Source organism: Salmo trutta, chromosome 20 (genome assembly GCF_901001165.1).
Source record: "Salmo trutta chromosome 20, fSalTru1.1, whole genome shotgun sequence".
NCBI lineage: Eukaryota > Metazoa > Chordata > Actinopteri > Salmoniformes > Salmonidae > Salmo > Salmo trutta.
This window is the reverse complement of record NC_042976.1, coordinates 45,601,827-45,618,259: the sequence shown is the minus strand read 5'-3', so window position 1 is coordinate 45,618,259 and position 16,433 is coordinate 45,601,827. Positions and strand designations below refer to the sequence as shown.

Below are 16,433 nucleotides of genomic sequence, written 5' to 3'. Positions count from 1 at the left end.
TGACCAAGTCTGACAACAAGGAAAGCTCAGGTCCTTCCCAGCTCAAAGGTGTGCTTACTGCCCCCTGTGTTGCGTGGCGACATCTCCTCGAAGTTTTAGCTGCTCAGCCGTTGTTGGTGGTGGCACTTCAGGAAGTCTTGGGACATCTGATGACAGGATCAATCTCTTTGGTAGTCCGATTTGAGAACCCAGTCTTCTAAACACTGCTCTCCTGAAGTTCTGGGATTTCGGTGTAGTCCTTTGCCGTTTTCAATGCGTTGATACTTCACCTTTGACATGGTTATTGTAACCTCCTTTCGCTGAAAGATAGAATACTATTTCATAAGTATTTTGTCTATAGAATTAACTATCACACCTGATTAAACTAATTGCATTCTAAACTGAAAATCATGATTAGTTGATTATTGGAGTCGTGTTAGCTGGGGCTGGGGCAAAAGTGTGTCAACAATCAAGCCCCCGAGGATTGGAGTTGACCATCCCTGACCTGGATCAGAGATAAAACGACCTAGTTTTTGAATGTGTTGTACAACAGCTGACTAAAGACGGGGCATTAAAGAACACGTTATGTGCAGTTGAAAACGTTTCCACGATAATGGTGCCGCTTAACAATTCCATGACGAAACTTTGAAACAAAGTTGCCACTTGTTGTAGCAAACGAGTGTCATGAAATACATGCACCAGAAACAAGGTAAAATGTTTGACTTGTCAGAATTGTCAGCAAGCCAGGCTAGTTGCAGTAACTTCAAAAAGTATTCACACTGCTTGATTTCCCCCACGTTTTGTTGTGTTACAGACTGAATTTAAAATGTATTAAATTCTGATTTTTTTAGTCACTGGCCTACACACAATACCCCATAATCAAAGTGGAATTATGTTTGTCGAATTTTTTATGAATTAATAAAAAATGAAAAGCTGAAAGTCTTGAGTCAGTAAGTCTTAAACCCCTTAAGTTCAGGAGTAACAATTTGCTTAACAAGTCACATAAGTTTCATGGACTCACTCCATGTTCAATAATAGTGTTTAACATGATTTTTGAATGACTACCTCATCTCTGTAACCCACACATATAGTTATTTGTAAGGTCCCTCAGTTGAGCAGTGAATTTCAAACCACAAAGACCAGGGAGGTTTTACATTGCCTCGCAAAGAAGGGCACCTGTTGGTGGTGGGCAAGACCTGAAAATGGTTGTCTAGCAATAATCAACAACCAATTTTGACAGACCTTGAGGAATTGTTAAAATATGAATGGGGAAATATTGCACAATCCTGGTATTGTAAGCTCTTAGAGGCTTACACAGGTGCTTCTACAAAATATCGTGTGAATACTTATGTAAATGAGATGTTTCTGTATTTCATTTTCTTTTTCTTTTTTTTATACTTTGTTTTTATTGTAGGAACACAAAGAAAGTACAAATAAAGTCAAATAAAAGAACAACAAAAAAGATCTGGCAGTTATAGTGCACGTCATACCTTCATCATATTAGTTACATTGACATCTTTGAATTAGACCTTTTCCAAGTACGAAGCCCATTTTTCCCAGTATTCCTGACCTCTCTCCTCTTGTGTTCTTAAAGCAAAGGTCATACACTCCATGTGGTGTATTTCTTTTACAATGTCTATCCATTGTGTCACTGTGGGAGGGTATTTTTGTAGCCATTTCCTAGTGATAGCCTTTTTACTGGCTGCCAGTAGGACCTTCAAGAGGTACTTTTCTCTATTGTGTAAGTTATCAGGTATTTCACCCAAGTACAAAGAAATTAATGTTTGTTCTATGTCAAATCCCATTATTTTTCCAATGTTAGATCTTATTTCTCCCAAGTAGGTTTCGATTGCGGGGCAAGTCCAAAAGATATGAGAGAGATCCACCCTCGATAGGCCGCATTCTCTCCAACAAGGATGTAGGGAGCCAGTCTGTTTTGATTTAAGTTTAGGTGTTATGAAGAAACGTACAACATTCTTCCATCAGAATTCTCTCTATGACCTTGAGTTGGTGGTGCTTTGTTGAGTCTCTAATATGTTCAACCATGTTTCATCAGTTATTTCAATGTTAAGTTCCTCCTCCCATTTCTTTTTAATATAGTTTGTAGAATGTTTCTTTGAGGATTGAATACCCAAGTAGAGATTTGAGATATTTTTTTTGGTCCTCCCCAAGTTGTATGCGTTAGTGAATACTTGGATTAATTTTGGAGGTGCTCGAGGGTCAGTCACTTTTATCTCCCTTAAGAAATAGTGTCGAACTTGTAGGTATCTGTAAAAATCTTGTTTATCCAAGCCATGTTTTTTACTTAGGTCCTGGACGTTATCTAGGTCCCCATTCCTTATAATTGTACTGAATGATGTGATGCCTTTCTGCGTCCATTGTTTAAATCTGCTGTCCTGAGTTGCAGGGATGAAGCTGGGGTCGTATGCGGGCCAACTCAGCAGTTTGATCTCTCTGTCTAATTTATTTTGCTTAACTACCCTAAACCATGTCTTCAGAGAGAAATGAATCCACTGATTTTGTCTACTGTATATTTCTATTACCATGTCCTTATTTCCCAAAACTGACTGTATGGGTGTCTCTGTCAAAGTAGTCTCAATGTCTTTCCATTTGGATTGGTATTCTGAATTGCACCAATCAATTGGGCTGACACATAATAATCTTTTAGGTTTGGTAAGGCCATATCCCCACAGTTGTTTGGTAATTGTAATGTTGTATATCTAATTCTTGGTCTCTTACTGTTCCAGATAAACCTTGATATCCGTTTATCCCATTCTCTAAACTGTTTAGGCGGGATTTCTATGGGCAGTGATTGGAACAAATACAGTAACCTCAGCAGGATGTTCATTTTGATTGTTTCAATTCTACTACTAAGAGCTAAGGGAAGTGAATTCCACCTGTCTAGGTCATCATATATTTTCTTGATGATGTGATCGTAATTCATGCAATAAAGTTTGGGTGTATCTTTTGGTAGATATACTCCAAGATATTTAATGGATGAGTGGAAGTCCAGTGGAAGTTATACCTACTCTTCAGCTCTTCCTGTGGGGTATAATTATATACTAGGGCTTGGGTCTTGTGTACGTTAAGCACATACCCTGAATATGTTCCAAATGTTTGTAAAACATCCATCAATCTAGGTCCACTTGAGCCTGGGTCTTTAAGGAATAACAGAACGTCATCAGCATACATGCATATCTTATGTTCACTGACTCTTATTGTTATCCCCTCTAAGGTTGGGTCCTGTCTTATTGCCTGTGCTAATGGCTTGAGGTACAAGGAGAAGAGCGTGGGTGAAAGATTACAGCCTTGTCTTGCCCCTCGCTCTAATTTTATCGTTCGTGACAAATGTCCATTTATCTTCATTCTAGCGGTCGGACATGAATACAGTGTTTTGATGCACTGTATCACTTCTTTGTTGAAACCAAATCTTTCCATAACTTGGAATAGGTGATCCCAGCACACTGAATCAAATGCTTTTTCTGCATCTAGACTGATTTAATATTGCACTTGTCTTATTCTGAGTAATGTGGTCCATGACATGTAGTGTTCTCCTTATATTGTCCTGTGTCTGCCTATTTTGTATGAAACCAGTTTGATCTCCGTCAATCAATTCTGGGATTATGTTCTCCATTCTTTTGGCTATTATTGATGCATATAGTTTATAATTCGTGTTAAGAATTGCGATAGGTCTATATGAACTGCATTCCTTCTTATCTTAACCCTCTTTTGGGATTACAGATATGATGGCCTCTCTCCATGACGGTGGGAGACCAGAGTCCAGTTAAAACAGGCCTTAAGTAGAGGTGTTAGTTGTTCTCTGAAGGTCTTGAACCATTCTGAAGGGAAGCCATCAGTGCCTGGAGACTTGTTTACTTTTAGTTGAGATATTGCTTTCTCTGTATTTAATTTTCAATAAATTTGCAAACATTTCTAAAAACATTTTCACTGTCATTATGGGGTATTGTGTATTGATGGCTGAGAAAAACATATATTCATTCGATTTTGAATTCAGGCTGTAGCACAACAAAAATGTGGAATAAGTCATGGGGTAACTTTTGTTCTCTTTTTTTAATTAAGAGCAACGGGGCTGGCAGGTAAAATTGAGTTTATCCCTGGCCCAGACTCCAGTACAGTAGGTGGCGGTAATGCACCATAACGTTGAATGCCAATCACCGATAAACGCCACCGAAGAAGAAGAGTTCCACGTGTGTGAGTGCTCAGCTGCAATCATGGCAGATCTTCAGATGAGGCTTCTTCGGCAGAAAATCCAGAAAAGAAGCGAAAAGAACAAAGAGCGAAAGCTACTTCAGAAACGGAAACAGGAGGGAGATAATGGTAACTGTTTTTCCAGTATCGAAATCATTGTCGACAAGTTGTATTGACACTTTATCGCGCTAGCCCACCTCGAAGCAAGGCTAAGTAGCTATTGCCTATGTTAGCTACCTTAACTAGCTAGTATGTCTCCGATGGATGTTTCTGCAGAGTTGTCTATATCGGAAATCACGCATTAAAGACAGTATTTTAGTTAATACACGTAGCTAAACCAACGATTGTAACGAGTGAATGAACGTGATCCCCATTCGGTTAGCTTGTGGTGTTTTTATAGCTAGCTACTACAGTACTGCTTTAAAAAAAAATGTGTTGCTAACCTTAGACATAAGCCAAACATTGTTGTACATTGTTGGTTTTGAGACGTTGCTCTCTTCCCGTTATTGATATCTGCCATATTTGAATTAAGTTGCCAGTCAGTCAGTTAGCTAATAAGGTTTGCTGCCACCTAGCTAGTTCGTTGAATGATAGCCTAGTTGATGTGATTTAAAAATATATGTTATTTTGTGTAACTTACGTTATTCACAGACGACGCAAACGGACTTCCAGAGGAGTGTTGTGACGAAAGGAGTCAGGTGGCCACAGCAATATCAAAGCCACAGAATGCCAAACCCACGAATAAGCAGCAAAAAGAGAAGAATGTGTCGGCGAAGGTGGACACAGAACATTTTGTCAAGAATAAAAATAAAAGAAAGCTCGGCACCACTGAACAGCCAGGTAATGTTGTGTGCCACTCAGTCATTTATTAGAATGGTTGTTGAACCATTCAAGGGGTAAATGGCTAAAAGTGTCAGTTTCCCAAGTTAGTGAATGTTGTCCATGTCAAAGAATATTTCATGTTTCTAATGTAGGTGTGAAAAAAGCGAAGAAGGAGGAGGATGTGACAGAGGAGGATGCTGATCAGACCACAGACAAACCCACACAGCCTCTTGAACAGGGAGATGAGGGGGAGGAGGATGAAGAGGGAAGTGAGGATGAGGCAGAAAGGGGGGAAGGAGAGAAGTTTGAGGAGGAAGATGAACCAGAGCTCCCATCTGGCTTGACAGGTATTCCATGTTCAATGATATAGACATTGGTCAATCAGAGGCCTTTACACAACCAAATGTTAGCCTTGGCAGTTGTGCATGTTATGTGTAGCAATCATTTCTCAGTCTTAGATATGGGCCAGGAACTATTTACAATTGAGCCTCTGCCAGCATACACATATGTATAATCTGTCTGTGTTTTATCTTCCTGGTAAGCATGGTCCTTTACTGTAGGTAATCCCCAGTCAGTCTACTTGCTGTGTTAGTGTTAAAATCATTTCACTATTTAGAATAATAGTTTTTTTTTTTTAATTATTATTATTTTTTATTTTTTTTAACTTTAATTAAGTTGGGCAGGGGCCAGCGGTGTGTGACACCAGAGGGAGAGTGGGAAAAAAAGTAGCCACTGACTCACTAGTTAGACAAACTTGTAAATGGCATAGGTTATCTATCATCCCATCTGGCAGTGCCTGTCTACTGCATCAAAACGATGTAAAGAAGCTAGCTAAGATAGTCAGGTGTTAGCTAGCCAGCTAGAATAGTCGAGGCTATTTGACTGCGCTCCCCGTTCCTTGTCTACAACATTCCATTCAGAATAAACCGCAGGCTAGCTGTCGGTTGTTCATTGTAGCCTACGCCTTCTCATTTATCTAACTTAATTCTGTAATTTTACTTCCATTTTTCATTGATTAGTGATCTCCCAGTTCACGAGCCTCTGACTGTAGTGCCAACAAGCTACACGCAACGCGTGAAACTTGTGTAGGCTATACGGAAGCCTGTGTCTTTTTATTGGGCGCATGTCTTGAAAATGACTTTCAAAAGTTGACTGGATAATCTGTCGTTTCGCCTGATTGAACTTTTATGTTCAATAATTCTCTGTTTGAGAAAGCGGGAGGTTTTACCGACATAGCAGAGCCCACATGGACATCTAAAAATGTAAATAACATAGGTGGTGGAACACGTAATAATATCATTTATTTGGGACCGAAGTATAACTATTTTAGGTTTGATGATGAATACTACCTCCAAACGAATGGAACATCGATGGGCTCCACATTCGCTAAATGATATTATTACGTGTTCCACCACCATGTTATTTACATTATTAGATGTCCATGTGGGCTCTGCTATGTCGGTAAAACCTCCCTCTCTCTCAAACAGAGAATTACTGAACATAAAAGTTCAATCAGGCGAAACGACAGATTATCCAGTCGCAGTACATTTGAATGACCTAAAACATGACATTTCTACCTTTTAGATTTTGTGGCGTAGAGAAAGTCAAGATATTAGACAGGGGAGGTGATATGCCAAAACCCACAAAGGTGGGAACTGTTAACTGTGGTTTCTGTATCTCAGGTGCGTTTGAGGACACGTCATTTGCCTCTCTAGCGCCTCTGGTGAGTGAGAACACTCTAAAGGCTGTGAAGGAGATGGGCTTTGAGCACATGACTGAGATCCAACACAAAAGTATACAGCCCCTACTGGAGGGAAGGTACGCCTACAGTTTATCTCCAAGTTTCATGTTAGGCAGAATCAGCACCTGTTCATGCCCTACAGGACTGATAAAGGACTGAGTAGGCTAATATTGTTTTGACTTGATAGATGACTCCCTTTTTTTATCTTTTGACTCTTCTAGAGATATCCTGGCTGCTGCTAAGACTGGCAGTGGTAAAACTCTGGCCTTCCTCATCCCCTCCATCGAGCTCATCTACAAACTTAAATTCATGCCCAGAAATGGTAAGATTAGTAGATTGCTTCAACCGTCTATATTGGTTCAATGTTATAAACATTCTGCATCATCATGCTACAAGCTTCACGTGCTTATATCTATGGATTTTTGGAGCAGTGGACACATTTTGGTAACGTGATACCTCGCCGGTTCATGCATTTCTCCCAAATCGCAAAGTTCACAACTGGGTGATGGCAGAGATTTTCCTGTTGAAAACATCATCCTTAACTGTAAGCTAATTCGAAAGAACTAACTGCATATTTAAATAATAGCTACGCCTACATGTAATGAAAGTTAATGTTTTGATTTACATGATCATGTTTTGTGCCTGCCGGTAAGGTGTAGGTTACTTAGCATGTCACCCATGTGAAATAATTTGTCCTGGCAGATTTTTTTTTTGCCTACTCGTGCGTGTAACTTAAAACATTATCCCAATTTAATATGCATCTTCAATGTATTCGCTCCCATATCAGCTAAAAAAAATAGAGAAGGCACATGGCTACCAGCTGTTTTTACCGTGTAGCAGTAGTTATTACTTCACAACAAAATTCCTTTTTGGGTAGATTCTAATAAGGCTACAGTGTTTTGGTTTATTGTTTGAACAGTTGCTGAGGTTATATTTGGTTATCAATGCTACTTTCATGCGTAGCCTGTTGATCAGATCAAGGAACCAAGCGACAACACTGGCTCCACGAGGAATAAGGTCCATTTCAATTTTCAGGTAGCACGAAAGTATGTTGAATGGCGAAGCATATTACACGGAGCCGCCCCCTTTGTGACTAAAAACGACATTTCAACACTGCGCTAGGCTCTGTATCTATTGTCTCCGTAGAGTGTGTAGACCCCTTCTTTTTTTTTTTTTGGTGTTCACAGATATGAAAGGACTGGCACAATTTCCCTCTACCTTTCACCCATCCAGTCTTACTAGCTCTGCTAACATCAAAGGTGTAGGGTCTAAAGAAAGGGCCTAGGAACTGAATTGAAATGTGCCTGAGACGCAGCCCTGCTCCCCACTATCCTAAGGTACAGGCGTGGTGATCTTGTCCCCAACGCGCGAGTTGGCCATGCAGACATACGGCGTGATGAAGGAGCTGATGACCCACCACGTGCACACCTTCGGCTTGATCATGGGCGGCAGCAACCGCACGGCCGAGGCCCAGAGGCTGGCCAATGGCGTCAACATCCTGGTGGCCACGCCCGGCAGACTGCTTGACCACCTCCAGGTAACTGTATTCATTTATATCGAAGTTGTGACCAGGTAACCTCTGAGCACCGCAATGTTGACTAAGGATCAGATTGTACACTGAAAAAATATATAAAACGCAACAATTTCAAAGGTTCTACTGTGTTAGTTCATATAAGGAAATCGGTCAATTGAAATAAATTCATTAGGCCCTAATCTATGGCTTTCACATGACTGGGAATACAGATATGCATCTGTTGATCAGATCCTCCTCCCAAAAAAAGGTAGGGCGTGGATCAGAAAACCAGTCAGTATCTGGTGTGATCATTTGCCTCATGCAGAGCATAGAGTTGGCAATAGAATTTTGATGAACCACATGACATTGATTTTGAGATATGAAGGCTTTATTATAAATTAAACTGTTCCATGAAAATCGTAACTGGCACGCAGATTAGTAGAAATGGTACGATAACTTGGCACTCCAGTTGGAAAAGGTTGACGGAAACTTCAGGGGCGTAATGACAGCGGGAGGAGGATGATCGGGAACAGCCCCCCCCCCTTTCTGATTAGGCTATATTGATCTCTGCTCCCTCTTCAATAATTTGTCTTACTTTAAACACTGCGATTAAAAATGATCAGCCAAGTTGTCGCCTACATATCATTTATTTTATTCAAACAAAAGGTGTGTCTATATATGGAAAAATACACGTTTTAAAATGTTGACCAATTGATTGGTCGAAAGAACAAATCACACTCGGTCCACAACACACACACAAATTGTCGAACAGCCCTAATTGTCATTCAATGCAAGTAAAAACAGACTTTGCCAGCTTGCTTTTTGAGGCGAATAAAAAAAAAAACTTTGAGAAGCTCCACTTTGGTGGTGAGTTACGACAATCAGAAATACTATCAGACATCCCCAAATGGGCACATTTCTACATTTGCTCGCAGGCCAGGTTGCCTACTCCGACTCGTAGTCAGTTGTGCGTTCTTACTCAACATTGACAGGAGCGCTCCAAACAAAAGACGATTCATAAATTGACAAAACTCAAATTAAATACGTTTTGAGCTCTGCAAATATGTCCACTCCGACAATGAGAACGGTAAACGACTGTAATATATTGAATGCATTAACAGAAGTTACCATAACCAAACAAACATTGTAGATTACAAATGATGGGGATTAACCGTAAATGTACTACTGGTGATATATGTAATGGGGAATTGATAGACACTAACACTCACAATTCATACAATGAAGTTATGAAACAATGAATGTTCAAAAATTGGCAGCAGAGCACATTCTGGGGAGGGACGCGCCTTATGCATCTTAGCCACACTGCCCCTCCTCGACTTAACATTTTTTAATTATACCAAAGACACATCTTCACATACTGTAGACCTACGGAATACTCTCTCAAACAGTGTCAGGTCCAAAGTAGTAGCCATTTATGGAAAACCAATGCAATTTTGAAACTAATGCAATTTCACTTATTTCCAAAATGTTATCAAATTGCTTGGCATGCCAAGGCAAATACCCTTGATTGCGATGCCTGTGCTAGACAACGCCATCCAACGCAGCCTCAACAATGGACACTCCACTGAGACAAGTGTGTCTGCCATAAAATAAATACAATTAATTTGCGACCACTCGACAAAACAAATCTGTCGACTAAATGGGGTCGGACCTAGATTTTTCCACACATTCAGTACTGGGCTCTTCATTCGTTTCTCTCCACCCCCTTGCTCTCTGTAGAATACTGCCGGCTTCATGTATAAGAACCTCCAGTGTCTGATTATTGACGAAGCTGACCGTATCCTGGAGGTCGGCTTTGAGGAGGAGCTGAAGCAGATCATCAAACTCCTGCCAAGTATGTACCCACCTATAACAGTCCTTGAACATACTGTACCATGGAGTTTGATGAGGCTATTTGTCTTTATGTATAACTCCCAGTGTTTAACATGTTCAACGTGCATTCTTCCTCAGAGCGGAGGCAGACAATGCTGTTCTCGGCCACCCAGACCCGCAAGGTGGAGGACCTGGCCCGTATCTCCCTGAAGAAGGAGCCCCTCTACGTGGGTGTGGACGACAACAAGGACAACGCAACCGTGGACGGCCTGGAGCAGGTAAACAAAATGACTCACTGCTGCAGAGTGACGATACTCATGCATGATGTGCCAGGGGGTCCGCTTGTTGTAGCTAGTTAAGTTAAGCGGTTAGTCGTCACTTGTCCCAAGACTCAAAGTATCTGAAAGTAGCAACGCTTTAATGTTTTTGGTTAGAGTATTGGGGCGTTTGAGACCTTACCGTGTCTCATCCACAGCAAGGTTATAGGTAAACCTCACATCAGTTAATGTATACTTCAGACAGGGATGTGGTTCTCTGGTTGTCTCTGGTGCTTCAGGGATGCGTGGTCTGATATGTAAACATTGTCTTGGTTTTCAGGGCTATGTGGTGTGTCCCTCAGAGAAGCGCTTCATGCTGCTCTTCACCTTCCTGAAGAAGAACCGCAAGAAGAAGCTTATGGTGTTCTTCTCATCCTGCATGTCGGTCAAGTTCCACTACGAGCTGCTCAACTACATTGACCTGCCTGTCATGGCCATCCACGTGAGTTGTCACCTCTGTCATTAAGAAAGCTAAACTATTATGCGTGTTGGGATCTTGAGTCAATTAGACCATGCTCATTTCATGCTTATCTTTTATTTATTTTTTTTAAATGTAAAAGTAAGTGTATTTTATAACATTTAGGCAAGTTACCTGGCTAACTCCTTGATCCTGCTTTGTAGTATACCCCTCAGGGTTGTAAACATTAGGGCACACCATAGCAAAGCGTTTTACAAAAGAAAAAAGAAATGTGTGTTCTGTTGGACAAGTTCAGATAAACCGTCAGAAACGGGAAGGTACTATCTGTTTAGTGCCTGCTGAACATGACCCAACTCACTTTATTCACTTGTCTCAGGAAGTTATTCTGAGCCCTTTGAATCTAAAAGACGCTCAAGCCATATACACCACAGGTGATAATTACGCCCAAATTAAAATATAATTAATCTGTGTCTCGAGTAACAGCTAGGTAGTTCCAAGACTAGCAACATATTGCAGGCTACACTCTGTGTCTGAAGTTTTCAGGCTATTATCTGACTCAATTTGAGCTTTGCTACAGTGAACCCCAGTCTTGACTCCACAAGGTGTTCTCTCTCTCATCCACAATTGGGTCTAAAGGCCTTAAACCATTATAGCACAATGATATGTGCTATAATATGATATGAACAAATATTGTGCTGTGGCATTAAACATTAACATATGCTGTAATATGCTTGGCAAAAATGTCAAAATCAATTACAGATTTCTTGAGTTAGATTAATTTGGACTATTTTGGCTACGGTGTCTCAAGAAGGACAAACATTACTATTGCCGCTTTTTCTCATTTTTCAATTAGTCTTTTCTATAAAAAAAAAATGTTTTCGTGGTATTCAATTGGTAGTTAAAGTCAGGTCTCATCGCTGCAACTCCCGCAGGGACTCGGGAGAGGCGAAGGTCGATAGCCATGCATCTTCCGAAACACAACCTAGCCAAGCTGCACTGCTTCTTGTCACAATGCCCACTTAACCTGGAAGCCAGCCGCACCAATGTACATTTAGTGTGTCAGAGGAAACACTGTACACCTGGCGACTGTGTCAGTGTGCATGCGCCCGGCCCGCCGCAGGAGTCGCTAGTGCGTGATGGGGCAAGGCATCCCTACCGGCCAAACCCTCCCCTAACGATGCTGGGCCAATTGTGCACTGCGCCATGGGTCTCCCGGTTGCGGCCGGCTGCGACAGAGCCTGGACTCGAACCCAGAATCTCTAGTGGCACAGCTAGCATTGCGAAGGTCTTTTTTTAAGGGAGTATGCTAACATGCACGTTCAGTTCGCCTAGCCAACCGAAGCATGCGGAAGCCTTCAGCAGGCATCCTCTGTGGTCAATGCTGTCTGTGGCTGACGTCTAATCTCCTTTTGCTTTGATCTCTCAGGGGAAGCAAAAGCAGACCAAGCGTACCACCACCTTCTTCCAGTTCTGTAACGCCGACTCAGGCATCCTGCTGTGTACAGACGTGGCGGCCAGAGGCCTGGACATCCCTGAGGTGGACTGGATTGTCCAATATGACCCCCCAGATGACCCCAAGGTACCTAGTGAAGTTTGAGACACTGTTTCATGCAGCTTTGACACTAGCCAGAAATAACGCCTAGCCTATAGGCATTTCTAGCCAATGTCTCAGTGAAGCATTCACATTGTTTTCCCTCTTCCTTATTTCTTCCCTCTTTTCCTAGGAATACATCCACAGGGTGGGCAGAACGGCTCGCGGGATCAACGGCATAGGTCATGCCCTCCTAATCCTCAGGCCAGAGGAGCTGGGCTTCCTGCGCTTCCTCAAACAAGCCAAGGTAAGACCCTAACCCAACCATCTCTGACCTTACCTCAACCCAGCAAAACCAAGAAAAACATGCAAAAGATTAAGTCTTTCAACAGTGATATGTTATAAAATGACATTTTAGATTTGTGTTTTCATCTTGCCTCAGGTTCCTTTGAGTGAGTTTGAATTTTCTTGGGCAAAGATCTCTGATATCCAGGGTCAGGTAAGATATTCATCCACATTTATTTCTGCATGTGAATCAGAGCTAACTCACATTCCATCTGTCACATGTGGACTGCAATGGCTAATTCATTGGTCTGGTCAAGTCATAAGCAACTTCTTCCTTTGAACAGGAGTTAACTTCTGTTACACATACTCCCCAATGTATTTATTTGGACAATGAAGCTAAAACTTTTAATTTGGCTCTGTACTCCAGCATTTTGGATTGGAGATAAAATGTTTTGAGGCGACAGTAAAGAACATTTTATTTGAGGGTATTTTCATATGCAGTGCCTTCAGAAAGTATTCACACCCCTTATTCCATGTTTTGTGTTACAGCCAGAATTCAAAATTGATTAAATTGATAATCACACTACCAAAACAAACTGCAAATGCATCTATCAAGTTTGTATCCACGCTTGATGTAATCATTGCGTTGCTAGGAATATGGGACCGAATACTAAACTTTTGGCCACTTCAATACACAAATGAGGGGACTAGATACATAGTGCTTTCATTTCTAAAAGGTTGAACATGTATATGGTGGCTTCAGAAATTATTCACACCCCTTTCCTTTTTTGTTTTTGTTACAGCCTTAATTTAAAATGATTTAAATTTAGATTTTATCACAGATCTACACACAATACCCCAGAATGTCAGTGGAAATTTGTTTGTGGAACATTTTTGAAATGAATACATTTACCGCTGAGATGTCTTGAGTCAATAAGTATTCAGCCCCTTTGGTATGGCAAGCAAAATAATTCCAGGAGTAAAAATGTGCTTAACAAATCTCAAGTTGCTTGGACTCATTCCGTGTTCAATAATAGTGGTTAACATGGTTTTTGAATGACTACCCCATCTCTGCACCCCACACACAGAATTATCTGTAAGGTCCTTCAAACGAGTTGTGATTGTCAAGCACAGAATCAATCACATAAAATATCGATTTGAGCATGGTGAAGTTATTAATTGCACTTTGGATGGTGTATCAATACAGCCAGTCACTACAAAGATACAGGCGTCTTTAACTCTGTTGCCAGAGAGGAAGGGAACTGCTCAGGGATTTCACCATGAGGCCAATGGTGATTTTAAAACAGAGTTTTAATGGTTGTGATATGAGAACTGAGGATGGATCAACAATATTGTAGTTACTCCACAATACTAACCTAAATTTAGAGTGAAAAGGAAGCCTGTAAAGGAAAAAAAATATCACAAAACATGCATCCTGTTTGCAACAAGGCACTTAAATAGTACTGCAAAAATATGTGGGAAAGAAATTAACTTTTTGTCCTGAATACAAAGTGTTATGTTTGGGGTGAATCCAACACATCACTGAGTACCACTCTTCATATTTTCAAGCATGGTGGTGGCTGTTATGTTTGGGGTGAATCCAACACATCACTGAGTACCACTCTTCATATTTTCAAGCATGGTGGTGGCTGCATCATGTTATGGGTATGCTCGTAATCGGCAAGTACTGGGGAGTTTGTTAGGATAAAAAGAAACGGAATGCAGCAGGCAAAATCCTAGAGGAAAACCATGTTCAGTCTGCTTTCCAACAGCCACTGAGACAATTTCACATTTCAGCAGGACAATAACCTTGAACACAAGGCAAAATCTACACTGGAATTGCTACATAGAATTTTTACAGTTAGCTTAAATCTATGGCAAGACTTAAAATGGCTGTCTAGCAATTATCAACAATCAACTTCAGAGCTTGAAGAATTTAAAATAATAATTAGCAAGTATTTTACAATCCAGGTGTGCAAAGTTTTCAAAGTGTATTGTGTGTAGCTGGGGGACAATTGTTTTGATATTGAATCCATTTTGAACTCGCGCTGTAACACAACAATGTTGAATAAGTTCAGGGTTATGAATACTTTCTGAAGGCACTATTTGAAAATACCCTCAAATAAAAGTTGACATTCTATACTGTCGCCTCATAAACATTTGATCTCTCTTCCAAAATGCTGTGGTATAGAACCAAATATAAAGTTTTAGCTTCACTGTCCAAATAAATACGCAGTGGAGTGTATGCAATTATCTGACAAGCCTTGAAATCTCAATGACAAATCCACAGAAAGGTTTGTAGTTTTCTCAATTTGTTATTTGCAGCTGAATAAGCTGATTGAGAAGAACTACTACCTGCACAAGTCAGCCCAGGAGGCCTACAAGTCCTATGTGCGGGCGTACGACTCTCATTCCCTCAAAGCGATCTACAGTGTCAACACGCTCAACCTCCCGATGGTGGCACAGTCTTTCGGCTTTAATGTGCCTCCCTACGTCGACCTCAGTATCCTTTTCTACGTCCAAGTGTCTGGGCATATTTTCACCAATGTCGTTTCTGAAGGGTTGCATCGCCTTTGTTTGTCAATGTCTGTTGTCAAACATCCTTTATCCCATCCCTCTGGCACACACACACACACACACAGGTTGTAACGATAAAAGCCTTCTCAATTGGTCAATTCAGTGCAGTACTGTGTTTCCCTTAACCCAGCACTCCTCTCCAGACGTTCACAGCAAAGGAGGACTGAAGATGACGAAGAGGGGTGGAGGCGGCGGCTTCGGCTACCAGAAGGGCAAGCCCGCTCACAAAGCCAAAATCTTCAAGCACGTCAACAAAGGCAAGGGGGACAAGAGGCAATTCTCACGCTGACCTGCAATCCTTGGGGGACCACTTCAAAATGGCTTCCTGACCTGGACACACACACTCCCCTCTCGCTCTCTCTTATCTAGAGACCCATCTATGACCCTGTAATGGGCATCGTGTCTTGCTCCCTATTTGTATGTGTTAGGACAGTCTCTTGCCACCTGTAGGAGGCCCAATTTCTGCTTCAATGCCTCCACCTGTGTCTTTCTGGACAAGTATTTTGTATCTGTAGTGACAGGACTCTGTGTGGGCTAATAACTGTTGAGGACAGCCCCTGCAGTCCTTTACTCACAGCAGATGTGGATTTTACCATGGACTATCTTTGATTTAATTATGCAGAACTGTACATTGATAATTGTATTTCCATTATTTTCATCCTACTTTACTGGCCAATTAAAACGTTTATATAAACTCACGCTGTTGTTGGCACACAGAATTTCAACCATCGTATTCCCATTTTATAGTATACTTAAATATAAATAAAAAGCCTTTTCAGTTGGTGATACAAATTGTGCCTAAGAGTTGGTGCACTTGCATCCTTCATAATTATTGGTAGGGTATTGCAACCAATGGCAGGCTGTTTTCTGAACAGTTTCTGTAATTTGAAGAACTGATCACCATTGTAGAGATCCTCTGAGCAAGTGGTTGTAGTGACATAAGTTCCACATGGGGGCGGTGTATTCAAGTTATGGGGCTGAAGACAGCAATATTATTGTGCACAACTGGACTACTAACACTTGACACCCAGCATCTCAACACGTTATGACATGGTTATAACAGCTGACATACAGTAACTTGTCAACCTGTTATATGGTCGTAATACTGTCATGACGCGTGTATTTAGACGTGTTATGACATGTATTACATTATTTTATGGCTGGTTATGACACCTACATAAGTGTCAATCCACAAAACCTACCACACA

The 16,433-nt window shown here is 41.1% G+C and overlaps 1 protein-coding gene across 1 annotated transcript; it reads left to right on the top strand.

Moving 5' to 3' along the window:
- The first annotated feature begins 4,135 nt into the window (after window positions 1–4,135).
- On the top strand, window positions 4,136–16,017 carry LOC115156175 (ATP-dependent RNA helicase DDX18). Its single transcript, XM_029703527.1, has 14 exons — window positions 4,136–4,317; window positions 4,840–5,028; window positions 5,163–5,357; window positions 6,693–6,828; window positions 6,973–7,073; window positions 8,089–8,288; window positions 10,005–10,119; window positions 10,236–10,375; window positions 10,695–10,856; window positions 12,259–12,411; window positions 12,557–12,670; window positions 12,806–12,862; window positions 14,974–15,151; window positions 15,369–16,017. Exons 1-14 carry the CDS (start codon window positions 4,212–4,214, stop codon window positions 15,512–15,514), a joined length of 1,992 nt encoding a protein of 663 aa, XP_029559387.1. The 5' UTR covers window positions 4,136–4,211; the 3' UTR covers window positions 15,515–16,017.
- Window positions 16,018–16,433: the final 416 nt, after the last annotated feature.

Excerpts from the sequence above, each read along its gene's own strand:
- LOC115156175 (XM_029703527.1), top strand. The coding sequence starts at position 4,212 with ATGGCAGATCTTCAGATGAGGCTTCTTCGGCAGAAAATCCAGAAAAGA. Across the intron at positions 4,318-4,839 it reads GAAACAGGAGGGAGATAATG|ACGACGCAAACGGACTTCCA; the intron begins GTAACTGTTTTT and ends CGTTATTCACAG. Across the intron at positions 7,074-8,088 it reads TAAATTCATGCCCAGAAATG|GTACAGGCGTGGTGATCTTG; the intron begins GTAAGATTAGTA and ends CACTATCCTAAG.